Source organism: Archocentrus centrarchus, chromosome 7, assembly GCF_007364275.1.
Source record: "Archocentrus centrarchus isolate MPI-CPG fArcCen1 chromosome 7, fArcCen1, whole genome shotgun sequence".
Taxonomy (NCBI): domain Eukaryota; kingdom Metazoa; phylum Chordata; class Actinopteri; order Cichliformes; family Cichlidae; genus Archocentrus; species Archocentrus centrarchus.
Genome location: NC_044352.1, coordinates 21,338,837 through 21,365,573, shown reverse-complemented (window position 1 = coordinate 21,365,573; position 26,737 = coordinate 21,338,837). Strand labels below are relative to the sequence as shown.

At 39.4% G+C, this 26,737-nt stretch overlaps 5 protein-coding genes across 6 annotated transcripts in view; 2 read left to right on the top strand and 3 right to left on the bottom strand.

Annotated features, from left to right (window-relative positions):
* The window catches only part of slc16a4 (solute carrier family 16 member 4), a 33,343-nt gene extending 24,071 nt beyond the window's left edge, over positions 1–9,272 (bottom strand). Inside the window, exons 1-3 of one of the 2 annotated variants that reach the window (XM_030732672.1) lie at positions 9,004–9,272; positions 8,577–8,654; positions 3,934–4,061 (exon numbers count right to left, since the gene is read on the bottom strand). The gene's annotated coding sequence lies outside the window, so the exon portion shown is untranslated. Of the gene's footprint in view, positions 1–3,933; positions 4,062–4,374; positions 4,436–8,576; positions 8,655–9,003 lie in introns of those variants that run through there. The other variant, XM_030732673.1, reaches the window with a different exon arrangement.
* A 446-nt stretch (positions 9,273–9,718) lies between these two features.
* On the bottom strand, positions 9,719–13,501 carry lamtor5 (late endosomal/lysosomal adaptor, MAPK and MTOR activator 5). Its single transcript, XM_030734079.1, has 4 exons — positions 13,361–13,501; positions 13,207–13,268; positions 10,861–10,978; positions 9,719–10,103 (listed from the first exon to the last, which is right to left on the bottom strand). The coding sequence occupies exons 1-4, from the start codon at positions 13,393–13,395 to the stop codon at positions 10,043–10,045; spliced, it is 276 nt and encodes a 91-aa protein (XP_030589939.1). The 5' UTR covers positions 13,396–13,501; the 3' UTR covers positions 9,719–10,042.
* Positions 13,502–17,170: 3,669 nt separating this feature from the next.
* On the top strand, positions 17,171–18,852 carry prok1 (prokineticin 1). The gene is made up of 3 exons (XM_030734657.1): positions 17,171–17,361; positions 18,051–18,176; positions 18,549–18,852. The coding sequence occupies exons 1-3, from the start codon at positions 17,287–17,289 to the stop codon at positions 18,666–18,668; spliced, it is 321 nt and encodes a 106-aa protein (XP_030590517.1). The 5' UTR covers positions 17,171–17,286; the 3' UTR covers positions 18,669–18,852.
* A 1,513-nt stretch (positions 18,853–20,365) lies between these two features.
* LOC115783043 (pepsin A-like) lies at positions 20,366–22,956 on the top strand. Its single transcript, XM_030733670.1, has 9 exons — positions 20,366–20,421; positions 20,654–20,816; positions 20,925–21,042; positions 21,484–21,602; positions 21,707–21,903; positions 22,028–22,144; positions 22,281–22,425; positions 22,624–22,722; positions 22,819–22,956. The coding sequence occupies exons 1-9, from the start codon at positions 20,366–20,368 to the stop codon at positions 22,954–22,956; spliced, it is 1,152 nt and encodes a 383-aa protein (XP_030589530.1).
* Positions 22,957–23,593: 637 nt separating this feature from the next.
* On the bottom strand, positions 23,594–26,471 carry LOC115783543 (uncharacterized). The gene is made up of 6 exons (XM_030734419.1): positions 26,468–26,471; positions 24,754–25,065; positions 24,445–24,571; positions 24,213–24,331; positions 24,037–24,083; positions 23,594–23,917 (listed from the first exon to the last, which is right to left on the bottom strand). Exons 1-6 carry the CDS (start codon positions 26,469–26,471, stop codon positions 23,759–23,761), a joined length of 768 nt encoding a protein of 255 aa, XP_030590279.1. The 3' UTR covers positions 23,594–23,758.
* Positions 26,472–26,737: the final 266 nt, after the last annotated feature.

Below are 26,737 nucleotides of genomic sequence, written 5' to 3'. Positions count from 1 at the left end.
CAAGGATGATCATATGAGGGATATTCACTCTCTTTGACACCACACTGAGCCAAGAGTAGAAAAAACTGTCAGAAACTGTTTATATTAGTATGAGGCCTGAGCTTTTGGCTCACAATGGACATATGCTGATGTTATTATTTGAAACTCTGCCCATTTTTAAACATGGGAATCAACCACTAACATTATAAAGCCTATACTGAGGATCAATGATAATGATGAAATTATTAAATTATGTCAGTGATGTTGCTAGGTAGCAAATCCAGATATTTCAATATTGATGGATATCAGCTACTGCTGCTTCTTTCAGCTTCTCCCTTTAGGGGCTGACACAGCGGATCATCTCCCTCTATCTCATCCCATCCCTAACATCCACTGTCACACCAGCCATCTGCATGTTCTCCTTCACTACATTCATGAATCTTCTCTGTGGTCTTCTTCTTTTCCTCCTGCCTGGCAGCTCCATATTCAACATCCTTTGTCCAATATATCCACCATCCCTCCTCTGCACAGGTCCAAACTATCTCAGCCTCACTTCTTTAGTTTTGCTCGACCTGAGCTGCCCCTCAGATACACTCATTTTTAATCTTGTCCACTCTGGTCACTCCCAACAAAAATCTTAACATCTTCAGCTCTTCCATCTCCAGCTTTATCTCCTGTCTTTTTCTCAGCACTTCCATATTCAAACCATATATCACAGCCAGTCTCACTACCACCTTCTAAACCCTTCCTTTCACTATTGCTCCTCTCCTTCTGTCACAAATCACCCCTGACACTCATCTCCACCCACTCCATCCTGCTTGCACCCTCTTCTATACTTCTCTTGTGCTCTGTCCATTGTCTGAATGGCTGAACCCAGGTATTTAAACTCATCTAACCTTATTACCTCTACTCCTTGCAGCTTCACTGTTACACCCGTCTCCCTCTCATTTACACACGCCTTGCTTCTATTGATTTTCATTCCTCTTCTATGCAGAGCATACCTCCACCTCTCCAGGCTCTCATTCCACCTGTTCCCCACTCTCACTACAGAACACAATGCTGCCTGTAAACATCATAGTCCACGGAGACTCCTGCCTGACCTCAGCTGTCAACCTGTTCATCACTATTGCATTGATAGATATCAGCTAGCATCAAAGATACAGTTTACATGCTTAAGAGGCATAGAGAGACATGTGTGCAGGAGATTACTAATTATATGAACAACTAATGAATGTAATCCATGTTTGATTAAAGTTAAGAGGCGGTTAAGTTGTGTTTGATGATCACAGCTTTTTCCCCCTTTAGTTTACTAAATACCACCTAAAGCACTTTGAACCATGTGAACATCACCACAGCCTTAGAGCTTCAGTGCATTTAAGCAAACAGCAGTAACTCTATTCATTATCTGCAACAGTTATTACTGACACAAAGACAGGGTTGATCACACACTACACAGGTGAGCTGTCACATACACCTACGCACAAACATCTTTACATTTAACCACCTGTTACACAGCTGCCACCCTTAGGTTGAGTCCTGAATGCCATCCTATCTGTCAGAACATTTTTATTTACTTTTAGCATTCCAATCCATTTACTAGAGTTAAAAAAAGTTGCCAAGTTTATAATTTTTTTTATTTTTCTGCTTATTTTCAAAGTCAAGATTAGCTGCAGTGGTTATTAGTAATAGTGCCTCGGACAGCAAAATGGCTAGAGACAATAATCAGCTCTTCATTTCCGCATAACTGTGAACTCAGCCCTGCTATAAGGCTAGAAGGAAAGGTGTGTTTGAGTTTGTAAAATAAGTAAAGAGGAGGGCTGTAAATATCTGCAGGATGACACTGTGATCCAACTTAAAATATACAGAACATAAAATATTTCTAATGAGATTACATACACGCGTTGCACACAAATAAAGAGAGCATGTAAGCTCATCAAAAGGAATTTGGAATTGCTTGCTTTGAGAGAACAGTTCTCATCACCTAAACAAATTAAATAATGGCCTCTTTAGTTAATAGCTCCTCCACAGTTGTGACTATGTCACAATAAAGATAGCCTAAAAGTAGGACAATTAAATCTTCAACGAATGGCTCACTAAAAACCTGCCCTTACTAACCACATCGCCGACAGTAGGAGAGGAGGGCATAGTAAATATTGTTTATCACCAGTCTTTTGTAGCCAGCATTGCTAACTCAGTCTGACTTGCCCAAAAAGGCAGGACCAAATTAGAGAGAGAGGGCACAGAGCGGATTAAAAGGGAATGAATTGGGCCAGTGTAGTGTGAGAAAAGTATTTCCTCCCATGTGCTGTTAACAAGTTGTCCTTAGAGAGTACTTGAGCGCATGTTTGTGAATGTGCTGCGAGTCTCGGGGTTTGAGCGACAGAGGACTGGAGTCCAGCACTTTGTAGTGTGGCATTAACACCATGTTACTGCGCTCCTTTCAACCTTCTCTTTACAATTTTTCTTGTTACACTTTGGTCAGGTTTCTTGGTGAATAATGTTTTCCAAAATTTGTTCCTATTTAATGCACATTTCCTTTATACTGCTATAAATTCCTGCCAAACCACAATGAGAACTGATTTTTTTGCAACTCCATCCACCGAGTACAAGGCCGTACATGACATCTACACTGAGCAAGCTCAAAAGATGGAGTTTTCTCATGAAACACTTGCAATTAAATTTTTAAGAAAACCAGTATTGTTGACATCTATATGATCTGCAACTCAGTACATACATCCATATATACTAAGTTGAAGTCTCCCCTCCACATTGCGCAACATGATCTTGTTTGAGAAACCACTCTCTGAGTAACAGCTCCTAAAAGCTACTAGAGCACAAAAATTTGAGCAGAGCCTAAAGAATTGTCCAAGATTTGGGAGAAAATCTTTGCAATATGAACCTGGAGCACCTTTATGTTATCATAAAGGCTAAAAACAAGCAGAAACAGGTAGCCTGGCTTTGCACAATTGAAAATAAATCCACCTGCCAACAGCCATTTGTGGGGCAACAACAATGTGTTCATGGTAGTCACAGAACTACTGATTAGTGACAAAATGCACTACTGCTGCTTGTTTAGCAGCAGTAGTGCATTTTGTCACTAATCTGACAGCAAACCTGGAGCTGTAAAGCAAAAAAAGTCAAAGATTAAACATTAGGTCACCCTGTCTCGTACATACACCAGCACGGAGCTCGGTTTAACTGGTTACAATTCAATTAGTCTGTATGGCACTTTTTTCCAAAAAAATAAAAACTCAAAACAGATACAGTACTGTGGCTTTCACACCCCATCTAGTACAGGTTCTTGTTGAGGCTGGTTTGGATTCCTGCACAATGAACTCGGGGACTGTTTTTCTTTAGAAATGATGTTAAACTGTAATTGAAATCCAATGTTTGATTTCCTCTCTGTGAATGGTATTTTCTGTGACCCCAATACTGCACCCCACACACACACATTCACGCACGCACGCACGCACGCACGCACGCACGCACGCACGCACGCACGCACACACACACACACACACACACACACACACACTTTTGTTTTGGAAACACTAAGCTGAGGCGATCAAGGTTATGAGTTTAGTCAGGAAAACTTTGCAGATATCAGACCTCTACTGTGAATTCTTGTGTTCAGCTTATTCTAATAATTTTTTGCTAAAAGCAAGTCTTACCCTCATAACTGGGAATGGGAAATGGAAAAAGAATATTTAAAAAGCATCAACGTTGTACAACAAAAATCAGACTAAACTCCACTAATTATATATGTATCATAATGGAAACTGAGCCAGGTTCGGCAATTGTTCAAACATCCTGCACAGTCACACCTCTCTCTTCAGCTGCTCTGAATGACTGCTTCATTCAAAATTACATTTTGTTTCTCGCTGTTTAAATCGGTTTCAGCTTCAGATTAAAAGGAATTACAGTCATCAAAAATCTTCCATCTGCAGAGCTTACCTGGTATCTTTTCTAGGTAGAATCCCTGAAGGCACTGCAGGCGAAGAGAAATCTTATTTTCTGAGTACCATCCTCAGGATGATTGAAGGGCACTTCTAACTACAGCTGCATCAAGATAAGCTTTACACCTGCAACAAGAAGGAGACACTGATGAGTGAAATTAAAAGTAAAATCATTGTGGGTATTGTGCAAGGATATGCGGCACCACCTTTTGATGAGGCACCATTTAGAAAGCAGAAAGATAAATAAAACCAGAAGCCTGTAGGGGTATATTCCATTAGGAGTATATTTCATTAGGATGGAAGCCACAGCAGTTGCATCATGTCCATCAGCCATAAAGTAGACCAATCAATATTTAGTCATAAACCAAAGTGTAGAACAACATTAAAAAAAACAAAAAAACTTGTGTATATTTCTCCCAGACAAGTAAAAGTGTCTTACCTTTTTGATCCCCAGCTATGAAGAAAAAAATTAGGATGAGGATGAAAGCAACAACATCGACAACGAGCAGCTGCGCATTTAAGAAAGAAAAGTACTTGAAGAAAAAAAAAACCCCACTCAACAGGTTCAACAGGTTTTTGCTCAACAGAGAATTTGGAGTCACAATCACAATACAAGCTAACATATTCAAATTGTGAAAAGGAGTTTGTGTGGTCCTTTTAAAGCCATGCGTGTGAGCATTTTGACAAAAGCTATCACTGAAAGACACAGATAAAGATCTTTAAGACCAAAGGTAACTCTTAAAAAACCTGCACGGCAGGAATAACTTGTGGCAAATACACAGCTTTCTTCCTTAAATGGGCTGTTTGTAAAAGCTTAGAGCTAAGACAAGAAAATAAGCTTCATGGTGCAGCAATTGTACAAAAAGTGGGTCAAACAAAGATCACACTTCAAAAATAGTAACACATTTTACTCTGACACAACAAAACATTATATTCTGCAAAAGTCTGAAAAACAGGGTAGATTGAGAATCCCTCTAATAGTAGATCCCTTACATTTATACTACCATGACAACAAATTAGTAAAATGATCTCCCTGTGCTGCATTACATTTATCAGACGGAGTCTGTAAAAAAGTTTTTAATGTGACCACAAGACCCAGAACAAACTGAAGCAAAAAAACTGCTGTACCAAAATAAACATTTTTGATAACAATGCATGAAATAAAATGCTCTATTAAACTGGGTAGCACCAAGGTCTACATGTAAACCATAATAAAAGAGGGATGGAGCATTGTACAGTTAAAACACAAATGAAATCACCAATAAATGAAAGGAAGGTTAGTGTAGAGCTCAGGTGTTAGCAAAGGGTTAGGGTTAGGGTTAGGGTTAGCAAAGTGTCATAAAAGAAGGAGGTAAATTAGTGATAAGCCACTTGCTAAACTGAAGCACATTCCCTTCCCCTCTGGCAGAGACAAGAAGGTAACTAAGTGTGATATTAATGAAGAACTATGTTGATATTGTATCAAAAAAACTTAATCCTTTAAAAAAAAAAATCTAATTAACCATACTTTAAAATCTTGACTGATGTTCTCACATTTTTTCACTAAACACACATTTTACCACATTTTTTTAACAGTTTTATAATTTAAAACTATGCGCTTTAATAATTATTTCATGGTTCTACAGCTTCAATATTAATGCCATGCTTTTAAAAATATTTTAAAACGAGAGCCTTCCAAATCGAACTCCCAGCCAAGGCTGGCCTCAGCTGCTCTCTCAGGTGCACTAAGAAAGGCCCCTCTTTATAGAGGCAGCCTGCCCGACACCTGCCCCTTGCCCCCTACCTGTGTGACCTTACCTTCTCCCAGCCTCGGCTGGAAAGTGGCTTTGCCCGATGCCGCCTAAGTGTGTCCCTTAATGAACAGCAGGACTTGCTCAATAAAGGTCAACCAGTAAGCATTTCAAATTGATCTTTTTTCATCACTTTGCCCTCAGGTTTACCAGAAACCCATGAGGATGTAATCTGTATGAATGATGTGCAAAGCTTCGGGTGTACAGAACTGTAAGGACCTGTTTACAGAAAACAGGGGCACAATCCAGATATCTGTTATCAGTGTTGACTGACAGCAGGGCTATTCAACTTCTATATCAACTGGGCCAAGTTATATAAACTTAAAAGAAAAAAGAAGACATGAAACATTTTTCTGATAGGGGCATATCCACAAATGTAGTTAACTGGGTAGACACTGTTTAACTGTATACATCAGACTAACACTAAATGGGTCTGTTTTTGATTCTGGACCTGTTTATAATAATAAAAACACAACACATCTAAGTATATACATGATGTTTTTGAAAATAGGTCCATAAATGTAAAAAGCTTGTTGTAGGACAACAAAGTAACTATAAATTGGCTTGTCCACAGCAGTAACTAGAACCTATTCCAGGCAGTCACAAGGGGCTTACAGCAGGTTCATACCCATATTTGTTTAAGGGGAAGTCAGTAAAACAGTATCCAGACTAACAGTTAGCAGGCCTGTTTGAATAATCATAAGAACAGATTGGAAGTCTTTGCAGTGTCACTAAGGCAGCATTACATGCTTTGTTTACTCTTGTAGACCTACCATGCATATCGGAATTGGGTAATTTTCAAGTTGTTTCAGCCAATGAGAAAAGCTGGGCTGCTATTTTTACTTGCAGCATTATGCAATCACCCTTGCATCCAATTTCAGGAGACTGGTGTGGTGGTGGTGGTGGTGCTGGTGGTGCTGGTGGTGGTGGTGGGTCATGAGCAAAAGGAGAAACCGATGAATTTCAGGGCAGTTCTTTTAAAATTAAATATATAGGGCATGGACGTCCGGCACTGGCTTGGCGGAGGATGCGCCCTTCTAACTCGGCAGAGATCAACGTGCTCCTGCTGGAGATTCAAAAATTACAGGCTAATACTGTAAAGACAAAAGTCAAAAGTCCTCTGCACCCTCACTGGAAGTGCTGTATGAAACAGAGATAGGCTGCACAGCGGCCAATACAATGTGAAAGATGCACTCATCAATAAATTGCTTTTACACACGTCTGTCTGTGGATTTTCTTGCGACTTGTTGGATGGAAAATGGATCACAAGTACACGACAGTGGGCTTCCCCAGTGGGAAGCTGCAACCCTCTGAATGCATCAGTGAAATTCTCTGTCACGTTTGTGAAGTCTGTCGTGATGTGCGTCCCAAGGTTTAGAGCGGCAAGAGCAGAAGTTTTGTCGTCAGTTAATGTGTAACAAAGCTGTTGTGACTTTTCCTGCCCTGCGCTTTGAGTTTAAGTATATAAAAATATCACACAGTAAGACCTCTGCCATCAAGAGTTTGTGTGTATCTAAGTTTTGTTGCCCATTTGTCTTTATGTGTGCAGGAAAAGATGCAATTTCCAGGCGGAGTCGACAAAAATGGTCCAGAATCATTTCTTTGCTGAGTCATCAGACATTATTATGGATGAGGTATTCACTAGATTCAGCAGATAGAAATGGTGATTTTATGGTTTGGAGAATGAATGAATGGAATTCACAATATGCAGGAGCACATCTGAGCTTTGCACACAGAATAGTGTGAAAACCTGCATTAGTGGGCCTTGGCTCCTGACCTTTCACTCGAATGATCTTATTTACAGTGCCATCAGTACCCAAAAGATCACCATTCTGTGAATGCAGATTTAATAAAAAGAGTTTCTTATAGGAAAAATATGAAGCTAGTGTTTCATGGGCTTCTCGGTCTTCTATTCTTTTACAAACTGACAGGAAAACTAGCGATCTGCTTCTTCAGGAAAACTAAATCTAATTAGGTGTAAATCAGCTTTAGTTCTGTTAATGGGTGTTTTTTTCCCCTCATGTGTCTGTAAATATCCTGCATGCTGTTTGCATGTTAGTCTATTTATCATCTACTTAGGTCAGTTAACAAGTCATCTGATCAAAAAATGTTTTATAATTGCATTACTAGGAAAGGGAACTCAGAGAATGATTATTTAAAAGTTTTGAACATACTAGTAAAACCTGTAATCTATTAATTATCTTGTGTTACTATGGAGTTCATTTTATCACATTTTGTGTCCCCCTGGGATTTGAGGATTGCTTGTTTACTGTTTCACCTAAAAGTAAAAGGCATACCCTTGTCTGCAAAACCTGTAAAAAAAAAATAATAATAATGATGATGTGCACAGGGCTCTGGCACCACATTCTAAAAAAAATCCTGCCATCACCGCTGGGCTGGAGATGGAAAGACCTGTTTAGAGTCTCCAGGTGATCAGCAGAGGCATAAAACTCAACCATTTAATCGTAACATGGCTTGTTGGAGTACTCCAGTCAACATTAAAGACTAACAAAGCACAAGTATTACTATTTAGCCCAGCAAGTGACCTACATTTGTGTGGATTATGCATTGATAGCTGAACCTTTGTCTTTTCTAGGAGAGTACTTTGTTAGATAAACTACTTTTTTACTAAAAAAAAAAAAAAAAAGGTAATTTAATTATACGTCTATTATTATTGATCGATTACGTTGTCTTTATGACTTTTTGTTTGTTTCATCTATCAAAATAACGGAGATTTCCCAGCAGTCTTGCTTCTACATCAGGAACTGAGATTATGGAGTAAGCCTTTGGCTTAATCTACGAAGAATACACGAAATCGTATTGTAGTGGGGAGAAAACAGGGTGGTCTTACCGTGTGTAGCTGCAAGCCAGTCCTTGTCTTCACTTCGCAGGCCTGTTGCATTGCGCCCCTCACTTCAACTCAACGCTGCTGCGAAGTGAAGAAAAGGGTCGCTCAAACAGATGTGAAAACTGAGGCAGACATGAGATGGCACTGACATGAAATGATATCTTTGTGCCATCTGACAAAAAAGAGGCCCAAACCTGAACTGACGCAATCTAGGTGAAAAGTTCTTAACCCCAAAAATAACTTACGAGGGTCACAGAGGACACTTGTCTGTTTTATAGAGTTGCATTTCTGTCTGTGCTTTGTGTGTGGGACAATACAGACGCTCATCAATAAAAGAAAAATCAATGAAAATGTAATCCGAACATTTTGCTCAGTCATCTAATAAATAAAGTTTCAACATGTTTGCAGTTAAAGCAGCAGCGGCTCGTACCTGTTATTCCCCCGTGCTGTCGACTTGCTTCTGTCCCGATTTGAACTAGTTTGTTTTGACGCGTAATTTGGGGTTTTCTCGCTCCGAGCTTCTGCGCCCCTGAAGGACATGCGCGTCACCGCTGAGGGACTCCTCGGCACAGAGAGATTGCTGCGGGACCTTTTTCTCCGAGGATGGTCGTGCCATAACTTCGTCTTTATGCGCGGGACCCTCTGAGTTGCATCTCAGATCTCAGCCTCAGCATCGCTCGCTGTGCCGAGGATCTGCAGAGGGCAAAGCCTTCGCTGAGGAGAACCACGTGACTGGAGCAGCGAGCAGCAGCGAGCACTGAAGGCTCAGAGGGAGGGGGGGGACCTATGCAGCCAGAACATTAAAGCAAGGCAGACTTTACTCGCATTACACAGTCTAATATGTGGACAGGAGACCATGTGCTATAAAAAGCAGGATAGGGGTTACTATATCTAAAAAAAGGCTATCTGCAAGCAATATCTCAAAATCAGTGCAAGCTAACACAGAGGCATCTCCTCAGCATGCACTTGGCACCCATATACCTGTTCCTACTTGTGCCTATTCTCAAGATGAGTGGGGCTTTATAGCAGCTCTGTTTAATTATTGCAAACTCTTAAACCAGCTTTTTCTCACTTCTGCCATGAATGCCATCCAGCTTCCAAAGAAAATAGGTTGAACCAAGAAATATTGCGCAAAGACACAGAGGCAAAGTCAAAGTCAAGTTAAAGTTTATTAAGGGTAGTTATTGTGTGCATGACTGCCAGACACAGGAGCAGACAGAACACTGATATAACAAAGCAAAGGTGTAAATTATATCAAAAATAATAGCATTACTTACAGATGGGTGTTACAGATTTAACTAAAGCAGAACAACAAGCATCTTCTCATTGAAACAGGGAATCTGAATATACAGAAACAGCAAATCAGTTTTTTAAGAGTCCAGATTTTGGATTGTGTGAATACACTTTAAGTGCACGCTTGCATGTACACTTCTTTACAAAAAACAAAACAAAAGTGAGTCCTGTTGTCTTCAAGATGCAATCTTATGAACTGCTACCGTGATGGTCCCGTGACTCCTCACCAGAATGTTTCTACAGAACAAATAAAGATAAAAAACAATGTAGAAACACTGAGCTGATAAACAAAAGCAGGGATTAGTCAAAAGTGACAAAGTTCAGGAAAGCACAGTTTTCCCTTGATGAAATGTTTCACAATGGGTTAGTAAATTCTTTTTCAACCTGATAGTCATACACTGCTAGTATGATGATTCTGGGTATTATGGGAACAATCATTACCACATTCTTCTATCCATTTTGCTGAATGTATTTTATCCCCATGTTTAACAGCAAGCAAAGTAAACCAGCAAAGAAAGGACGCATCATTTCCTAGGCGTAATCACAAAGCCACAAATGTGTTCTTATCAAGTGTTTTTTTCCCCCGTAGAGGTTTATAAAAATGCAAAATAGGATAGCTCATAGTTCATGATCAAATTCTAGAAATAATCAGAACAAAATAAATATCACCAACTTAAGGAGCCAAAAAGACAGGCCCATCCACTATCTGTATCCTACTACTTTAATTAAACTTTTTTTTAATGACTTATAGTCTTAAGTAGTTTGAGAGTTGAAGTTGATACTCCACCAGAAGGTGGCAGCAAAGCCACAAAAATAAAGTCCTTTGCCAGGACCGTTATCAGAGTCAAACAAATTACTCTGATAACAGCCCCAGAGTTACTGACCTCCACACATATTAATGAATACCAGCACAGAAATGCTTTAAATTCACTGTGAGAGAAAAAGAAGGCGAGTCAGTCAAGCAAAAAAGACAAAAGGTTGTGTCAGTGCTCACCCCGACTCAGACTCCAGGCATACAGTTGGAGTGTCTGTTGGGTCTTTTGTGAGAGCTGCAGCTTGTTTGGCCAAAACGGATACAACGCCGCCATGTTCATCAGACAGGGACCCACGGCCTGGAAATAAAACTTAGTAATTATTGAAGAAAAACACTCAAACAGGTGCTAATTAAGGTCATCATGAATCCAACTTTTTTGGGGTACCTTCTAGCTGTTTCGCTCTATTGTTGAAAGCTAATACAAAAATAATATCATGTTTTTTTTTATCTATATTTTTGAACAAGTGCACTAACTTCACGGAGTCTCCAGGTTCCTGTTAGACGTTTCTGCACCTGGCCAAGAAGTCTTGTACATAAATTCAGAGCAGTTTCTGTTTCCTTCCCTTTACAGTCTGTATGCTAAGCTAAATTAACTGGCTGCTGGCTCTAGCTTCTTACACTATGCAGGTGTGAGAAGGCTGTGAAGGCACTCATCTTAATCTTAGCAGTAAGCTGGCCTGAAGTTACATTTTTAAGTTGTTTTTTTTTTAAATACATACTTGGCAATGTGCATGATTTTCTTGCACTTAGACATCATGGTTTCAAATGACACACTGAGGATATACAGTACCAGTCAAAGGTTTGGACACACTGTGTTCAAATTTTTGACTGGCACTGTATAACAGTGAAATGTGGCCTGTGAGTAGAGAGTCTATTTGTATTTCAGTGATATGAAAAACAAGTCCGATTTCGAATTAAATAAAAACAACAACCATGATGTTAGTAAATTTCCAGCTGACTTATTCCATTATCAGTATGCTTATGTTCTTGAATGAAACACAGTGCCTGACTTGTTATCAGAGAACAACAGAAAATATTTATATCAGAGGAAAATCCAGCAATTTTTTTTTCACATTTACATGTGAAAAATACCTTCTACTGTAGCATTTGTACCTAAGTTTGAATGCTAATATAGGAGTTAAACTCACTTTAATCAAGTGTATGCTGTTATCTCGCTTTGATAAAGTATCCTTTATAAAAGGGGTCACTAAATGATTTGCCAATCTTTGATAGCACAATTATAAAAACAGGTTAAGCATGACTTACAGTTATGCGAAAGAGAATGTTTTCACAAGACTGTATGCAGTATACTGCTGTCATATCTGTGGAGTCTTTTTCTAATTGTGCTGTCATGAACTTTAACATGTAACACGCTGAATGAGGTCTGCAGAGTCTGAGATGTAGTTTTTTGTAATTTCTCAAAGCACTGCACGGTCTGACCTTGGGGTGAATTTCCTGGGACGTCCACTCCTGGGAAGATTGTGGCATTGTGTTAACACACTATCCAGGCCAGCAAACTGCCAAAGTTTCAGCTTTTGTAGAAGTGCTCACACTTGCTGATGATAAATTAATCAAATGCATTTAATAAACAGCACGTGGCTGTTACCTACCCTCTTAATTCCCATAGAAGCAGTAAGGGTTTTTCACAGGACTGCATGAAGTCCTGAAGTTCATCCTGTCCACATGACTTATATGGATGACAAATCATTCGCCATCAAGACACTTAAAAGCTTTATTAGTTCTTTAATGCATTCTTAGTGGCTGGCTTAATAACAACTGATGACTTGTTATTGTAAACTAAATATTAAATTTACTATAATTACAGTGTTTATAATACTAATAATTATAATATATAGATTTACTACACCTTTAAGTTCCCATTTTGTTTGAATAATTATTTTGCTGGTAGTAACTAAGTGAGTGCTTCTATTCCATGCAGTTACAAATGCTATGGACCCATTGTGATAAATGCTTTGGGTTTAACACCATTCAACAAGTTTTCATGTTAAAAAGTTCAGTATGGCAGTTGAGCTTATACTATATAATATACCACAGGGGAAAAATTCCCACATTTCCAAACAAATTTCCAAATCCTTTTTTTAAATTATGTGGGATCCTAATGTGGAGTTCTTTTTTTTAAAATGATACATGTATTGTTTTATTCTTCCTTCTTCTCTTGAATCTACCTCAAATTGCGGTATGTATTACTGTCACTGCTTCTTAAATGCTTATTTGTTCACCTGTATTGCTCAATTGAGAACTTCAGTATATTTTCAGGAAACAATACCAAAAACTGACAGTTCAGAAATCTCTTTCATACAAAACGTAATAACTTACGGCTAATCAATAAATAACTGGCAAATAAACCGTGATTACAGTTAAAAACCACGTTATTGGGTGCGCTGGTATCAAATCTTAATACTACCACACGCAATCAGTTCCTTTTTCTAACTACTGGTAAAAAGCCAGTTTAATGTGAATTAATTTGATATTTATTTTCCTATAAAGCCCAGAAAGAGAACTTACAGCCCAGGTTGTGTCCTTGCTGATCCGTGCAGAGCACACCGACCACTGCTGGATTCTTCATGCTGCCACAAACACACACAAAAGCAGCGAAAGTCGCCTTAAATGTCACAGAAATGTAAAATAAGCACTCAGTGCGAGTGTGGTTTTAACCTACGTATCATCAAGATGCTGTTCGAGGGTCGACTCCATTGTTATCAATCGTAAAAAACTTAAATTCAATCTTGCTGAATGAAGGTATATTTTTGTTGTTGTCTGCTACCGCACCGTTTCCGGGTAGAGTCAGCTGACCGTCACATGAACTAAGGGTCCCTATCAGGACTAAAATGAGCGAAGCGCGAGAAATAAATTAACAAGACAGACCTAAAAAAAATTCGGTAAGTAGTGTTGTGTGATAGATAGGTATTAATACCATTATTTATTCATTACACTTTTTACGATGTGTAGAGCTTTTATTACTTTCGTATAAAGCACAGAGTTTTGGACCCTCTTTTGTTTCAGAATTCAACAAGATGCTGGAAACATTCCTCTGAGATTTTGGTCCATGTTGACATGATAGCGTCACACATTTGGTGTAGATTTGTCAGCTGCACATCCATGATGTGAATCTCTTGTTCCACCACATCCAGAAAGTGCTCTGCTGGACTGAGATTTGTTGGCTGTGGAGGCTATTTGAGTGCAGTGAACTCATATTCATGTTCAAGAAAGTAGTTTTTAGTTACCTGAGCTTTGTGACATTGTGCATTATCCTGCAGGAAGCAGCCGTCACAATGTGGCTACACTGTGATCATAAAGGGATGAACACAGTCAGCAATAATACTCAGGTAGGCTGTGGCTTTTAAATGATGCTCAGTTGGTATTAAGGACCCCAAAGTGTTCCAAGAGAATATCACCTACACTATTACACCACCAGCAGCCAGAACTATTGATCACTGGATATTTTCTGTTTTCCAGACCATTCTCTGTAAACCCTAGAGATAACTGTACAGGAAACTCCCAGCAGATCAGCTGTTCCTGAAATACTCAGACCAGCCTGTCTGGCACCAGTAACCATGCTACATTCAAAGTCATTTAAATCACCTTTCTCCCCCATTCAGTTTGAACTGCAGTAGGTTGTCTTGAGCATGTCTACATGCCTAAATGCACTGGGTTTCTGCCGTCAGATATTTATTTTAACAAGCTGTTGAACTTGTATATTTAATGAATTGGCCAGTGAGTGTATGTCACAGTCTGGTGTGTGGTGAACTCAAAATGCAGAACACAGAAGGCAGAGGATTCAACAGAAAGCTCATCATAAGTCCAAAAACACAAAGTCCAACACTCACAAGGGGGCTATAAGAAAATCCACAAAGGTTTGTGCACAGGGAATAAAGCAGGAACATTACAGGAGAGTGAGGCACAGATGACCATAGTCAAGACAGTTCAGCAGACAGAAAGTAAAAGCCAAAAACAAGAAACCAAAGAAAAAAATATCAAACCAGGAAACAATCCAAAAGTCACATATAAGCACGGAGACAGGAATGCTCTGATCAAACATGAAGATAGAGAGAAGAGAACATGGGAGGACAAAGGCACAAACGCAGAAAGATGAGCTGGAGAGAACAGAGGGAACTAAACACATGAGAAATAACAAAAAAAAAACAGGAACTGAAGCTAAATAAAGATCAAGGATTCAAAAGAAGCACTAGGATTGCCACACGTCTTAATAGACATCCAAAACGCAGTGAAAACTAAACAGGAACCAGAATTCAAACAAATCCAAAACACCACAGCACGAAAGTAAAAACTTCAAACTCCAGAATTACAGTAAAACCTAAATAGAACTTCAAAATTAAATATGAAAAGTAAAAATTCAGAACCCACAAACAAAACAAAACATAGGAAATTGATATTTATGTCCTTCTGAGATTTCATATTCTACACTCTTCTAAGTGTTTGATTCATCAGTATAATAATCAGTACACACTCTTCCATGTGCCTAGGTCCTCCTTCACTGAAGTAATTTTCTATAGTACATGGGTTATGTAATAAAATCCTGCTGCTCAATATTTCATCATTGATCTGGTACTCCCTTCATCTCCACCTCCACTAGGAATTGATTTTGATACTCAGAGGTGCATAAATATAAAATCGGATTAGTTTTTCTTCTGAATATATTTATTGATAATCCACTTCCCACTGTGTTCTTATGGAGCAGTCACATTCAGATGACACTCACAAATAGGCAGAGGTTGCCTAAAACTGCTCCAGCATCACATACTCAGTGTTAAAACAGCAATCATCTCTACCAACACAATCTCCTCCACTATCCTTGTAACACAACAGAATGATGCAAACATTATTCAGTGAAATAAATACGAGAACTCTACCAATGGCTTTTATTGCATGTAATATATGGCAATAATACAATGTGTTTAAAGCAGAAACCTTGTTTGTTGCAGCCTCTTGTTGGTGGATTTTGTTAATGTAATTTCTTTAAAAGTTAGTGTGAGGCCTCTGGGCACACCTCCCTGCATGATTTCTGCTGCCTGTCCCAAGATGGCTTGGCTTCAGTGCTCCTGCTGACAGGGCAAAAATGGGTGAATGTAATTATATGGCCACTGCATTGGAGGAATCCATCACCTGTGCAGCGGCAGGGTCCTGCTGAGTAACCCAAGGGGTACTCTCCCCCTCCCTCCCTGTAATTTTTTTCTGTCTTTGGCTCTGGTCTTCTCTTGCTCATATTTCTCTCGTCGCAGCTTAAATCACAGTCTGCCCACTTTCACTGACAACCAGCTGCTCATCACTGTCCAAGCAGCCATGTACACACTCACACACACGTACAAGTGCAAGTGTGTGCATGCAGAACAATTTTATTCATCACGTACGCACCATAACTTGTGCTGTCTTTATGAGGACAGTCAATAAAGTAATACATCCACTGGCCCCTTACCCTGAACAAAACTCATATCCCTAACCTTAACCTAATTCTCACTGTAACCCTAAAAAACAAATCAAACCAAAATATGTCCTCACAAAGATATCAAAAACAGGCGTACACATGCATACGCAGGAAATCTTTAATCTTGCACAAAGAGAGGCTGGTATAAATCCAGTTACCTTTATGCTAGAGCTGCAGTAAATCTGCAAATGAGCTAGACCCCAAACAGAGACTTGACTCAGAGTCAGTGTATCACTAAGATCACGACTGCCATAATTCAGGGACAATTAGATTCATTATTCCCATTCTCTTGTCTGTTTAGTGGCGCTGTGGCTTCATAACCAGTCTCAGTGAGGAGTGGTGAAGGCAGTTCTCGCCAAAGTCTTTCTGATTTTTTTTTTCTGCATTCTGAACAGAAATAATTGCACTATCCGTACAGATATCTTTTAATATCTAAATACTCAGTCTGCCAGTGTGCGTTACCTATTGATTTAAAGTTCTTTAAAAACACATAGCATCATGGGACACATACCTTATAATAACACGATAAAAAAGGAATATTTCGTTCCTGTTTCAGTGTTTTACCAGAAGCCCAACCCACACAAGTCAAGTCTATGGTAATTTCAGTAAACTCATTAGATGGCTTGATTTTTATTTGTTTTGTCTTGACAAACTCTGATTGACAGATAGCTCAGGACTTGTGCCCTTTTCCCCAAAGAGGTGTCAGATTCATTTTAGTTTGTATAAATTTCATCAACAGCTGATCTAGTTCTCTTGTTATTGTTAGCTCTTTGAGTCGGGGAAACTCTTAGAGCCTCAGTCTCAAGAAGATGTAGTCAGACCCTACAGCGAGTCTTCATGAGCCATCATCTGGATAGGTGAGATGACAGAGCCTCTGAGTAGATGGGCACAAAGAGTGTAGGGGATTTCAGACATGAGGAGGGAGGAAAAGAAGAGAGGGAGGGGAAAGGGGGGGGGGGGGGGGGTGTCACAGGTGGATAAAGAGAAGGAGAAAGGGAGGCTGTCCTCTCTAAGGAGTGTAAACCTTGAGGACTGGCTGAAGAGTCGGGGACCCAGTGTGACGTGCCATAGAGACAGTTCACAGTTGTTTTGTGGTGCTGAGTGTTCCGAGAGAGAGTCCACTCCAGAGTCCTGTTGCTGTCATGGGTTTTAGTGCGGTGCTGCTGTCCTTCCTCCTGTTGTCTCTGAGCTGGTCCAAAGGAGCTGTTATCACAGGGGTAAGACAGAAATTTCTCATGGGATTTGATTTATCAGACTAGACAAGTACCTAATTATTTAAAACGAGCCATTAATCTTTGTTCATTTAAATGCTGTCAAACTGAAAATGCATTTTGCATTGTATCTGTTGTAATTGTAACTGTGGCTTTCAGCTTTTGGAAAGTGCAACGGGGCACTAGTATTTTAAAATAAATAATAAAACATCAATTAAATTATTTACAGTGGCTGTTACTATTATTATTGGAAAATCTGTTCATTATTTTTGATTTGTTCTGTAACATAAACTAGTAAAATATGGTCATCAGGAGTATATATATGTGAAAAATGAACAGATCACTTCTCTGGATAACATTGTTAAATTTCATTACAAATGACTAATGATCAGATGACAGATCATATCCTCCCCCACTTTAAGTTAACTGGAAAAATCAGAGGAAATTATCTCAGCCCCTGAATGGTATTCATTTGTAAATGCATTAGGGAGATGACAGGCAATAAATAAAATGGATTTCACTGTACAAACATGAAAGGTTATCTTTATAAAATGAAGTAAAAATGAAATATATCAAAAGATAAATGGTATATATATTACCATATATGAAGATGTAACTGATTCACTGGCACTGACAGACCTTTTATTCCTTTTCATCTAGACCTCTGCCATCTTGACTTTCTATCTTTCCTGCAGGCTTGTGAGAGAGATGAGCAGTGTGGTTTTGGCCTTTGCTGTGCCGTCAGTCTTTGGCTGAGGGGTCTGAGGATGTGTGTCCCAAGAGGTGTGGAAGGGGATGAGTGCCACCCCTTTAGCCACAAGGTGGGGATAGATGTGACGTCAGTTATAATAATCTTTCAGGATTACACACATACACACTCATACTTTTATCCCTCCTTCCCGTTTTAAGTAATTCTGATTGTATCAAGTACTGTCAGGTTGGCTGAAGCTTTAGAAAGGCTGCTGATAAGTGCAGGGGCTATTGATTGTACACAGTGGATCTGAGCCATATATCTCTTTGATTATCTGGAAAAGGCGACAATTACTCCTGCTAAAACCACATTCATCTCTGAAACTCAGACTGATTAAAAGAAGCTTCAGGGCCTGCAGTTCCGGTTGGCAGCTGATGAAAACTGATTGATGATTAAACTGTCAGATTACCTCAAAGCCACCTTCCCCTTTTCACACTTCCAGGTACCCTATCCAGGGAAAAGGCAACATCACACCTGCCCCTGTCTCCCCCACTTGGTGTGCACCAGGTATGCTGATAGCAAGTACAGATGTACGGAAGACTTCAAAAACATGGACTTTTAACAGATGCGTGAACACTCCGACTAAGGCGAGCACAGCGGACGGCAACCTGAGGATCAAAATCATCTTCAGTGACTGTATTCTTCATTTGTGTACTCTATGCACTACAATGTATGGATTCTACTGATGCACACTACAAGCACATAAAAATAGACAACAGGGCAATGTAACCAACAAGACCTATAATAAACTGAAGCTTTTATTTAACAAGCCAAATGTTACCCTGAGAGTAATTTGTGAACCTTTAGCACATCTGCTGCTTCTTTCATGCCCATTTTGTGTTAATTTCTCAAGAATAATTGTCATTAAAGGTGTACGTAAAGTTGTGATTTGTGCTTTATAGAGGGCTCAGTTAATGTTACTCCATAAAACATTATGTGTGTAATGAATGGAAATGTCAGCTAAGTTTACTAACAGTGTGATTATGATGAATAGAATAGAATAGAATAGAATGACTTTATTGCCATTATACAGAATGTACAATGAGATTGGAGGGCGGTGATAGGAGTGACAGATGTTGTTCAGTATGAAAGATATAAATATTGCACAAAGATGTGGGTATTGCACAGTTAGAGTGGGTGTGTGTGTGAGTTCAGGGTGGTGATTGCTCTGGCAAAGAAGCTGAAGGTGATGACTCTTAGTAATTTTACAAGCAAAATGACCTTGTATAATATATTTGATTAGTGCATATGTCAGACGGGGTTTTAGCTTGTTAGTAGTTCTTTTTTCTTCTGTGAAATTTAAATAGTCTTCTATTCAGTGTGAGATCGTGACATCACATAAGCACTTCAGTATTTAGGGGAAAGAATCAGACATATAGATCACCAGAGATGTTATGAGCTGGGAGATTAATTAATTAAATACACTATAGCTGTGAGGTACTTGTATCTTTCTTCCTCTTAGTTGTTCTTTATACTTTTAGTCCATTGTATCTCTGTAAAATATTGTCCTTTTTAACTTTCAAATATTTAACATCCACAGTAACTAGTTACTTTTTAGGTCAAGTTATCATATACAAAACATTTGAAATCCTAAATGTAACCCTAATTTTAAGTTATTAAGCCAAAACTTCAAGATAACCTGAAATTTAGACTCAGATGAAAACAAAAACTCAGTGGTGGAACCAGGCTTCCATAAATTATTGTTCACACTTTTATGTCATTGTATCTTTGCTTGTCCTACCTTTGTTTTATTATTATCAGATAAGCCTGTCCAAGTAAGCTCGCACTCACATCTTTGGAAACTTTGTGGAAAGTTTCCATATCAGTGTTAAATAGAAGGTCTGGACATCAAGTCTCCCGATCTGCACACCAACACATTAAGTGCTTACAGTATCTATTAAACACTTAAACACTTACAGTATATTCAAACAATGTGACAGAAAAAAGGTTAGTTGTTATTTTCAATATACACATAGGTACCCCATAAATTCAAGTTTGACTGTATATAATGCATTTGCATTTAGATTGAATTTCTGATGCAAAACATTTTCACAATCTTCCTAAATGTTTTCAGTGTTCATTAACTTAATGGGATATTTGCTCCCAGATAAGAGTCTGTTTATCACCACATGCTTCTTATCGCCATCTGAAACTTTTATATTAGCTTATGGGGAAGGGCAACCTTGATTCATTGTATATAAAGTCTGGTCTCTGCAGCTGGAAGTTCACTCATTTGGGTCCAGCTGTAAAGGCGCTAACATGAAGTGGCTCGTTGTCCTGGTTGCCCTCGTGGCCTTGTCCGAATGCGTCCATAAGTAAGTCTGACCTGGTTGGTTGTTTCATTATTTTATTTATGCATTTGAGATTATGTACATGAAATTGATTAATTGTGAAGCCCTACCTGTTACTGCAAGGAAATCTAAAGGTCCTCTTGCTCAATTAAATATCACACTTCTCAAACTTGCACAAAGGCAATGTTTCTCCAGCTGTAAAATTCAGAACCGCCTGGCTCATTGCATTATTTTCTGCTCGCTTTGCCACATGTAGGATGCCGCTGATCAAGGGAAAGTCTGCCAGGCAAAACCTCAAGGAGAAAGGCTTGTGGGAGGAGTACAGGAAGAAGTACCCGTACAATCCAGCAGCCAAGTTTGACACCAGTGGCACTGAGTCCATGACTAATGATGCTGATGTAAGCAAAAATGAGCGAGAAGTTTTAGATTTTGTTCATGTAGAGGAAAACATACCCCTACTTTATTTTTTTTAAATTTTCTTTTAACCTTTATCTGCATCTGTGCACCTGCTTTATTTGTCCCTCTAGTTGTCTTACTATGGTGTGGTCTCCATTGGAAACCCTCCTCAGTCCTTCAGTGTCATTTTTGACACTGGTTCCTCCAACTTGTGGGTCCCTTCAGTATACTGCTCCAGTCAGGCCTGTGGTGAGCATCACTCAAATGACAAGCTGGCTTAAAACCAGTGTATTTTGGTTTTTTTTCTTTACAAAACTGTGCAATTTCACCACACTGACGGACTTATTAAGTACAAATCAAAGATAGACTCTTTTCTTTCTTTCTTTTTCCATTTTAGGTTCTTTTTTCATTCATGAGTTTTTTCACTGGAATCTGTTGAGATTTAGTTTAGCCAATAATTACAGAGCAGCATAGTTTCATTTTCACAGTAATATTAACACTTGCAACTCTGATTCTATACATAATTTGGTAGTACATTCTTTTTAGCTGATTGTGGTTGTAATTTTACCAGTCGGAGAATACTTATATTACTTTATTTAGAACAACACTCATTGTAATTACTGTACTGCATGACATCCAGATTGCACAACGTTTTCAAAGATTGCACGACTAAAAATTTTTCCTCTGCAGAAAACCACAGGAGATTCAACCCAGCACAGTCATCCACCTTCAAATGGGGCGACCAGACTCTGTCCATCCAGTACGGGACAGGCAGCATGACTGGGTATCTGGGCAGCGACACTGTTATGGTAGCCAAAACCTCTGGAACAAAATGCAAAGTCTATTTAGACTTCAGACAGGCATACGTCTTTAGTTTGCTGAACTGTGAGTGACAGCTGTCTTGCGTATCTAGGTGGGCGGCATCTCTGTGGCCAACCAGGTGTTTGGACTGAGCGAGACAGAAGCTTCTTTCATGGCTTATATGCAGGCTGATGGCATCTTAGGACTGGCCTTCCAGAGCATTGCCTCAGACAATGTTGTGCCTGTTTTTAACAACATGATCAATCAGGGACTGGTATCAGAGCCGCTTTTCTCCGTCTACCTGAGCGGGTACTGAAATAAAATGGAAACTGCTTGTTTTGAAAATTTTTTCTTGTAGTAAAATTTTGTAAATTTACAGTATGATTACAACTGAAATATATATATGTGTGTGTGTGTATATGTGCTCTCTTAGAGATGGTGCACAGGGCAGTGAAGTGGTGTTTGGTGGTACCGACCCCAGCCACTACACTGGCTCAATCGCCTGGATCCCTCTGTCGTCTGCCACTTACTGGCAGATCAACATGGACAGGTACCAGGAAAGCATCCAAAAGCTGTTGGCTTCCTTCATAGCCAACAGTTTTGCTTATACTGATATATCAGAGACAAAAATGTGTAAGGGCACAAAACCTCTGGGCTTGACTGTAATTCAACTTTCCTCCTCACAGTGTTACCGTCAACGGACAGACTGTAGCCTGCTCTGGTGGGTGCCAGGCCATCATCGACACTGGTACCTCCCTGATTGTCGGTCCAACCAGTGACATCAGCAATCTCAATAGCTGGGTTGGAGCTTCAACCAACCAGTACGGAGATGTGAGTCATTCCATCATGACAAAGATTTTCCCCTCTTTCTGAACCCAGAGTAAACAGACATTTAATGTTCTGACGTCAGAACTCTCAAATAAAAATAATTAAGTGGGATTTGGTTAGTTGCTTCAGTTGGAAAACTGTAAAATACCAATAAACACATTTTCTTCTGCTACATGGCCTTTGACTTTGTTCTTCTCACAGGCTATAGTGAACTGCCAGAACATCCAGAGCATGCCTGATGTCACCTTCACTCTCAATGGAAACGCCTTCACAGTCCCTGCATCTGCTTATGTCTCTCAGGTCAGTTTGACCATCCTGCCACCCACTGCACTGAATAATACAGTACAGTGATGAAGATTTGAAGAAATAAACCTTTTCTTTCTCATCGCTCCACAGAGCTCCTCTGGCTGTCTCACTGGCTTTGGTCAGGGTGGCTCCACACAGCTGTGGATTTTGGGAGATGTCTTCATCAGGGAATACTATGCCATCTTTAATGCCCAGTCTCAGTACATTGGTCTGGCCAAGTCAGTGTAATCAAATTAATAATCATAGAAATATGCTAAGCATATATTTTCCTGGCCTGTGGGAGTTCATGCAAACAGGGGTTTGTGGAAAATGTATGTGAACATGTTGTAATTGCCTTTACATTAAATAGATTGTGGCAACAATGTATAGTATTCTGTGTACTTGTGTGTGTGCCAAGTTGGACCTTGGTGGCTATCAAATCTTATCACACATCAATACAAAAAGTAGTTTTGTGTTCTGCTGAAATGTCACAGGAACAGGAATGTACTCGTGTACTCATTTATTCACTCGACCTCTTACAAAGGATCTAAAAGTTCCAGCTTTCTTGCGGAAAGGACGAGCAGGCAAAGAAAAAATATCGAGCGGCTCTCAGTATAAAAAAGGGCAGTGCCACCGACGCTGAAGAAGACGATAAGGACAAACACTGATGGAACAGAAGATAACCTGATGACATGATCTCACCACTCTGCTGCTATCTCAGCCTGTGAACATGAGGATGGAGAAGTCTCAAACACAGACAAAACACACGTTTATTATGATGACAGAGTCAAAGTCACATTGTTATGATCAGATATTACAGTTCATTGAAGTTTTGGGATACAAAAGAATCAAAACAAAATGATCAATTAATCTGGTCTCATGTAGGTCCAAAAATTATGGATCGTACATTTTTCCATAATGCAAACAATTCCTTCTCTACCTGGTGGTTAAAGGCTCTTTAAATCTCTAAACTGACACAAAAAGAAAAACCTTTCAAAAATACATTGTGAGAATTAAATGGGGTCAGACATTAAAATCTGAACACTCAAATTCACGGTTGGATTGCCAGTGTGGAGTATTCCACCGTCCCAGCATGCTCTATGTCAGTGGCTCCTGCTCGTGCTTTGTGCAGCCTCACATTTGCATACACCTCTTCAGGCTTCTGCAGAGCTCTGAAGTCCACCACTGTGTAGACTATGCCACCCATTTCCTAGAAGAGACACAGTTTGCCAAGAGATGTGTTTTAGAGGAAGTTTAAAGCATAAACATGTCTCACATTTATCATGATAATGAGTCAAAGAGACTGCATGTTCTCTGTTTAGCACCTACCGACGCTTCTTGCTTCAGTGACTCACAATGAGTTTTTCCATATTTGTCTACAAAGAAAACAGCACAACTTCACATTATTTATCCATTTTATAAAAAAAGGGAAGAATATATTTTTAATCACAAACTTTGGCAGACAGTCTGATCTTAGTGACAACCATTTTCAGGAAACTGCTTACCCGACTGTTTACATTTTGCCCTGACTCTGCAGCAAACAATGCCAGTCACTAAAGTGATGAACATCATCACTGTAATCGACACAATGACAACCAGCGGCAATCCAAAACTCCAGGAGACTCTGAGAAGGAACAGGGCACAAAAATGAAAAACTATTCATGCTTTCGTTTCTGTCAGGAGCAACAATTTGACAAGTGAGCATCAACAAAAATGAGGAACATGCAGAGTGAACACCTGTTGCTGTAACTGTGGTCCTCTGCTACAGCGGGCCCAGTGGAGTCTGGGAGTGTTATTGAGGTACCGGGGGCTGTGATGGTTCCTGTGATCGGAGGCTGAGACTGGCTAAAGTGATGTGAAACTTCTGGAAAACGCAAAAGCATTAAAGAAGAATTCAAATAAAATGTATCCTGAAATACTGCCAGTAAAAAAAATGACGTAAAGAGAGTTTAAATTTGAAATGCATTTTTCCCTAAAGCATTATTACCTCACAGGCTATTGCATAAAACAAATTTAGAAATACAAAATGTTTATAAGAATACTTACCAGACAACTCTACATAATAGTCCCTGTAGATCTGGTTTGGGGTTCCTAGCACTACACATCTGTAAAAGCCTCCATCCACAAATTGCACATTTGATATTCTAAATTCAATCCAGCCATCTTTTTCAGTTTTGGTCACTCGTCCTTTCAGTAATTCACAGGTATATCCCGAACTGTCCAACAGCTTGTAGCAGCCTCCTGGATACAGTTTACAGCAAGACTTCTTGTAGCTGTTGTAAAATGAAGGAAATGAGAGTCTCAGGTAAATGTAGTCAAACTCGTAAGTCCTCTGCTGTCCATTTAGGTGAGGGATATCTGGAAAACAAACAGTTGTCAACACACCTTCACAGACACTGAAAAACAGAGAAATAGCGGAGTTAGTTTTTTTGTTTTGGTCATATATCATACCTAATAAAAGGATAAAAACAAAGGAAAATTTCATCTTCACTGTGGTGCTCACTGAGTCTCAGGACTTCTTGACAGTTTTGAACTCTTGCTGCAGGATTAAATGCTCCTCGTGAAGTGGTAAGAAGAGGAAGTTGTCTGTGCAACAGCTGAAGGGCACAAGGGACTCCTCACAAGGGAGTTGTTGTGGGACACTTTTGTGGCACACAATTCACTGGCTGCTTCTTTTTAACTGTGTTAACACAGTGTTCACACATTAGGACTGGACACAGGGACAGTAAAACATCGACAAAATTTCAGCCATTTGGAAAAATATTCAAAATCATTTTTTCACATTACCCCCAATAGCAAATGTCTGTCTAATATTTCATGCTATGAGTTACACATGAAAATGGTCACTTTAGCATCTCATCATATTGCATTATTTTAATGGGAAACATTCATGGGCAACAATCTTTAGTGAATCATAATGGGAATCACTGGAAATAGAAGACACATTTAATCAAAAATGTGTCTAACTTTTTCACATGGGTCCAATAATAAAATAAAACCAACAGCATGAAACACAAGCAGTTGGTTTTATTTGATTTTGCAGCAGACACTCAGAAGGAGACCGATTAAGCTGGTTCAGTTTTGATGTAACACTTGTACCACGTGTTACTGTCATTGCATTAACCTCTAATTCAACCTCCAATACTGTTAAAATGTTGACACATGCTGTGATTTTTGTTAGCACATGATAATGTAATAAATTACAACTATGCTCTCCAGCCACTTTATGAGGTGCACTTATTCAACTGCTCTTTAACACAAATATTTTATCAATCACTCCGCAGCAACTCAGTGGATTTAGGCATGTAGACATGAGACGACCTGCTGAAGTTCAAACTGAGCATCAGAATGGGGGGAAAAGGTGATTTAAGTGACTTTGAATATGGCATGGTAGTATTATTTCAGAAACTGCTGATCTTTTGGGATTTCCCACAAAACCTTAGAGGTGGGCAAAAAGGACAACGGCTGGACTGCTTCAAGCTGCCGAGATGTAACAGTAGCTTACACTAGTTACAACCAAGGTGTGCAGAAGAGCCTTGAAGCAGATGGGTTACAGCAGCAGAAGACCACTTTGTGTGACAGTAGACAATAGATGACTGAGAAAATGTTTAAGAAATGTTAACAGGTCTAATGAATCTTGATTTCTGGTGGTGTAACGGTGGGGGTGGGGGCTTATTTTCTTGGCACATTTTGGGCTTCTTAGTATAATTTAAATATCACAGCCTACCTAAGCATTCTGCTGCCTGTGTCCATAGTTTACCCATCTTATGATCACTGCCTTCACCAGGATAATGCACCATGTCACAAAGCTCAGATCATCTTAAACTGGTTTCCTAAACTTGCCAATGAGTTCACTGTACTCAAATGTCCTCCAGTCATCAGATCTCAATCCAATAGAGCAATTGGATTGATTGGTCTAATAGAGCACCTGTGATGGAACGGGAGATTCACATCATGGATATGCAGCTGACAAATTTACAGTAACTGTGTGATGATGTCAATATGGATCAAAAGCTCTGAGGAATGTTTC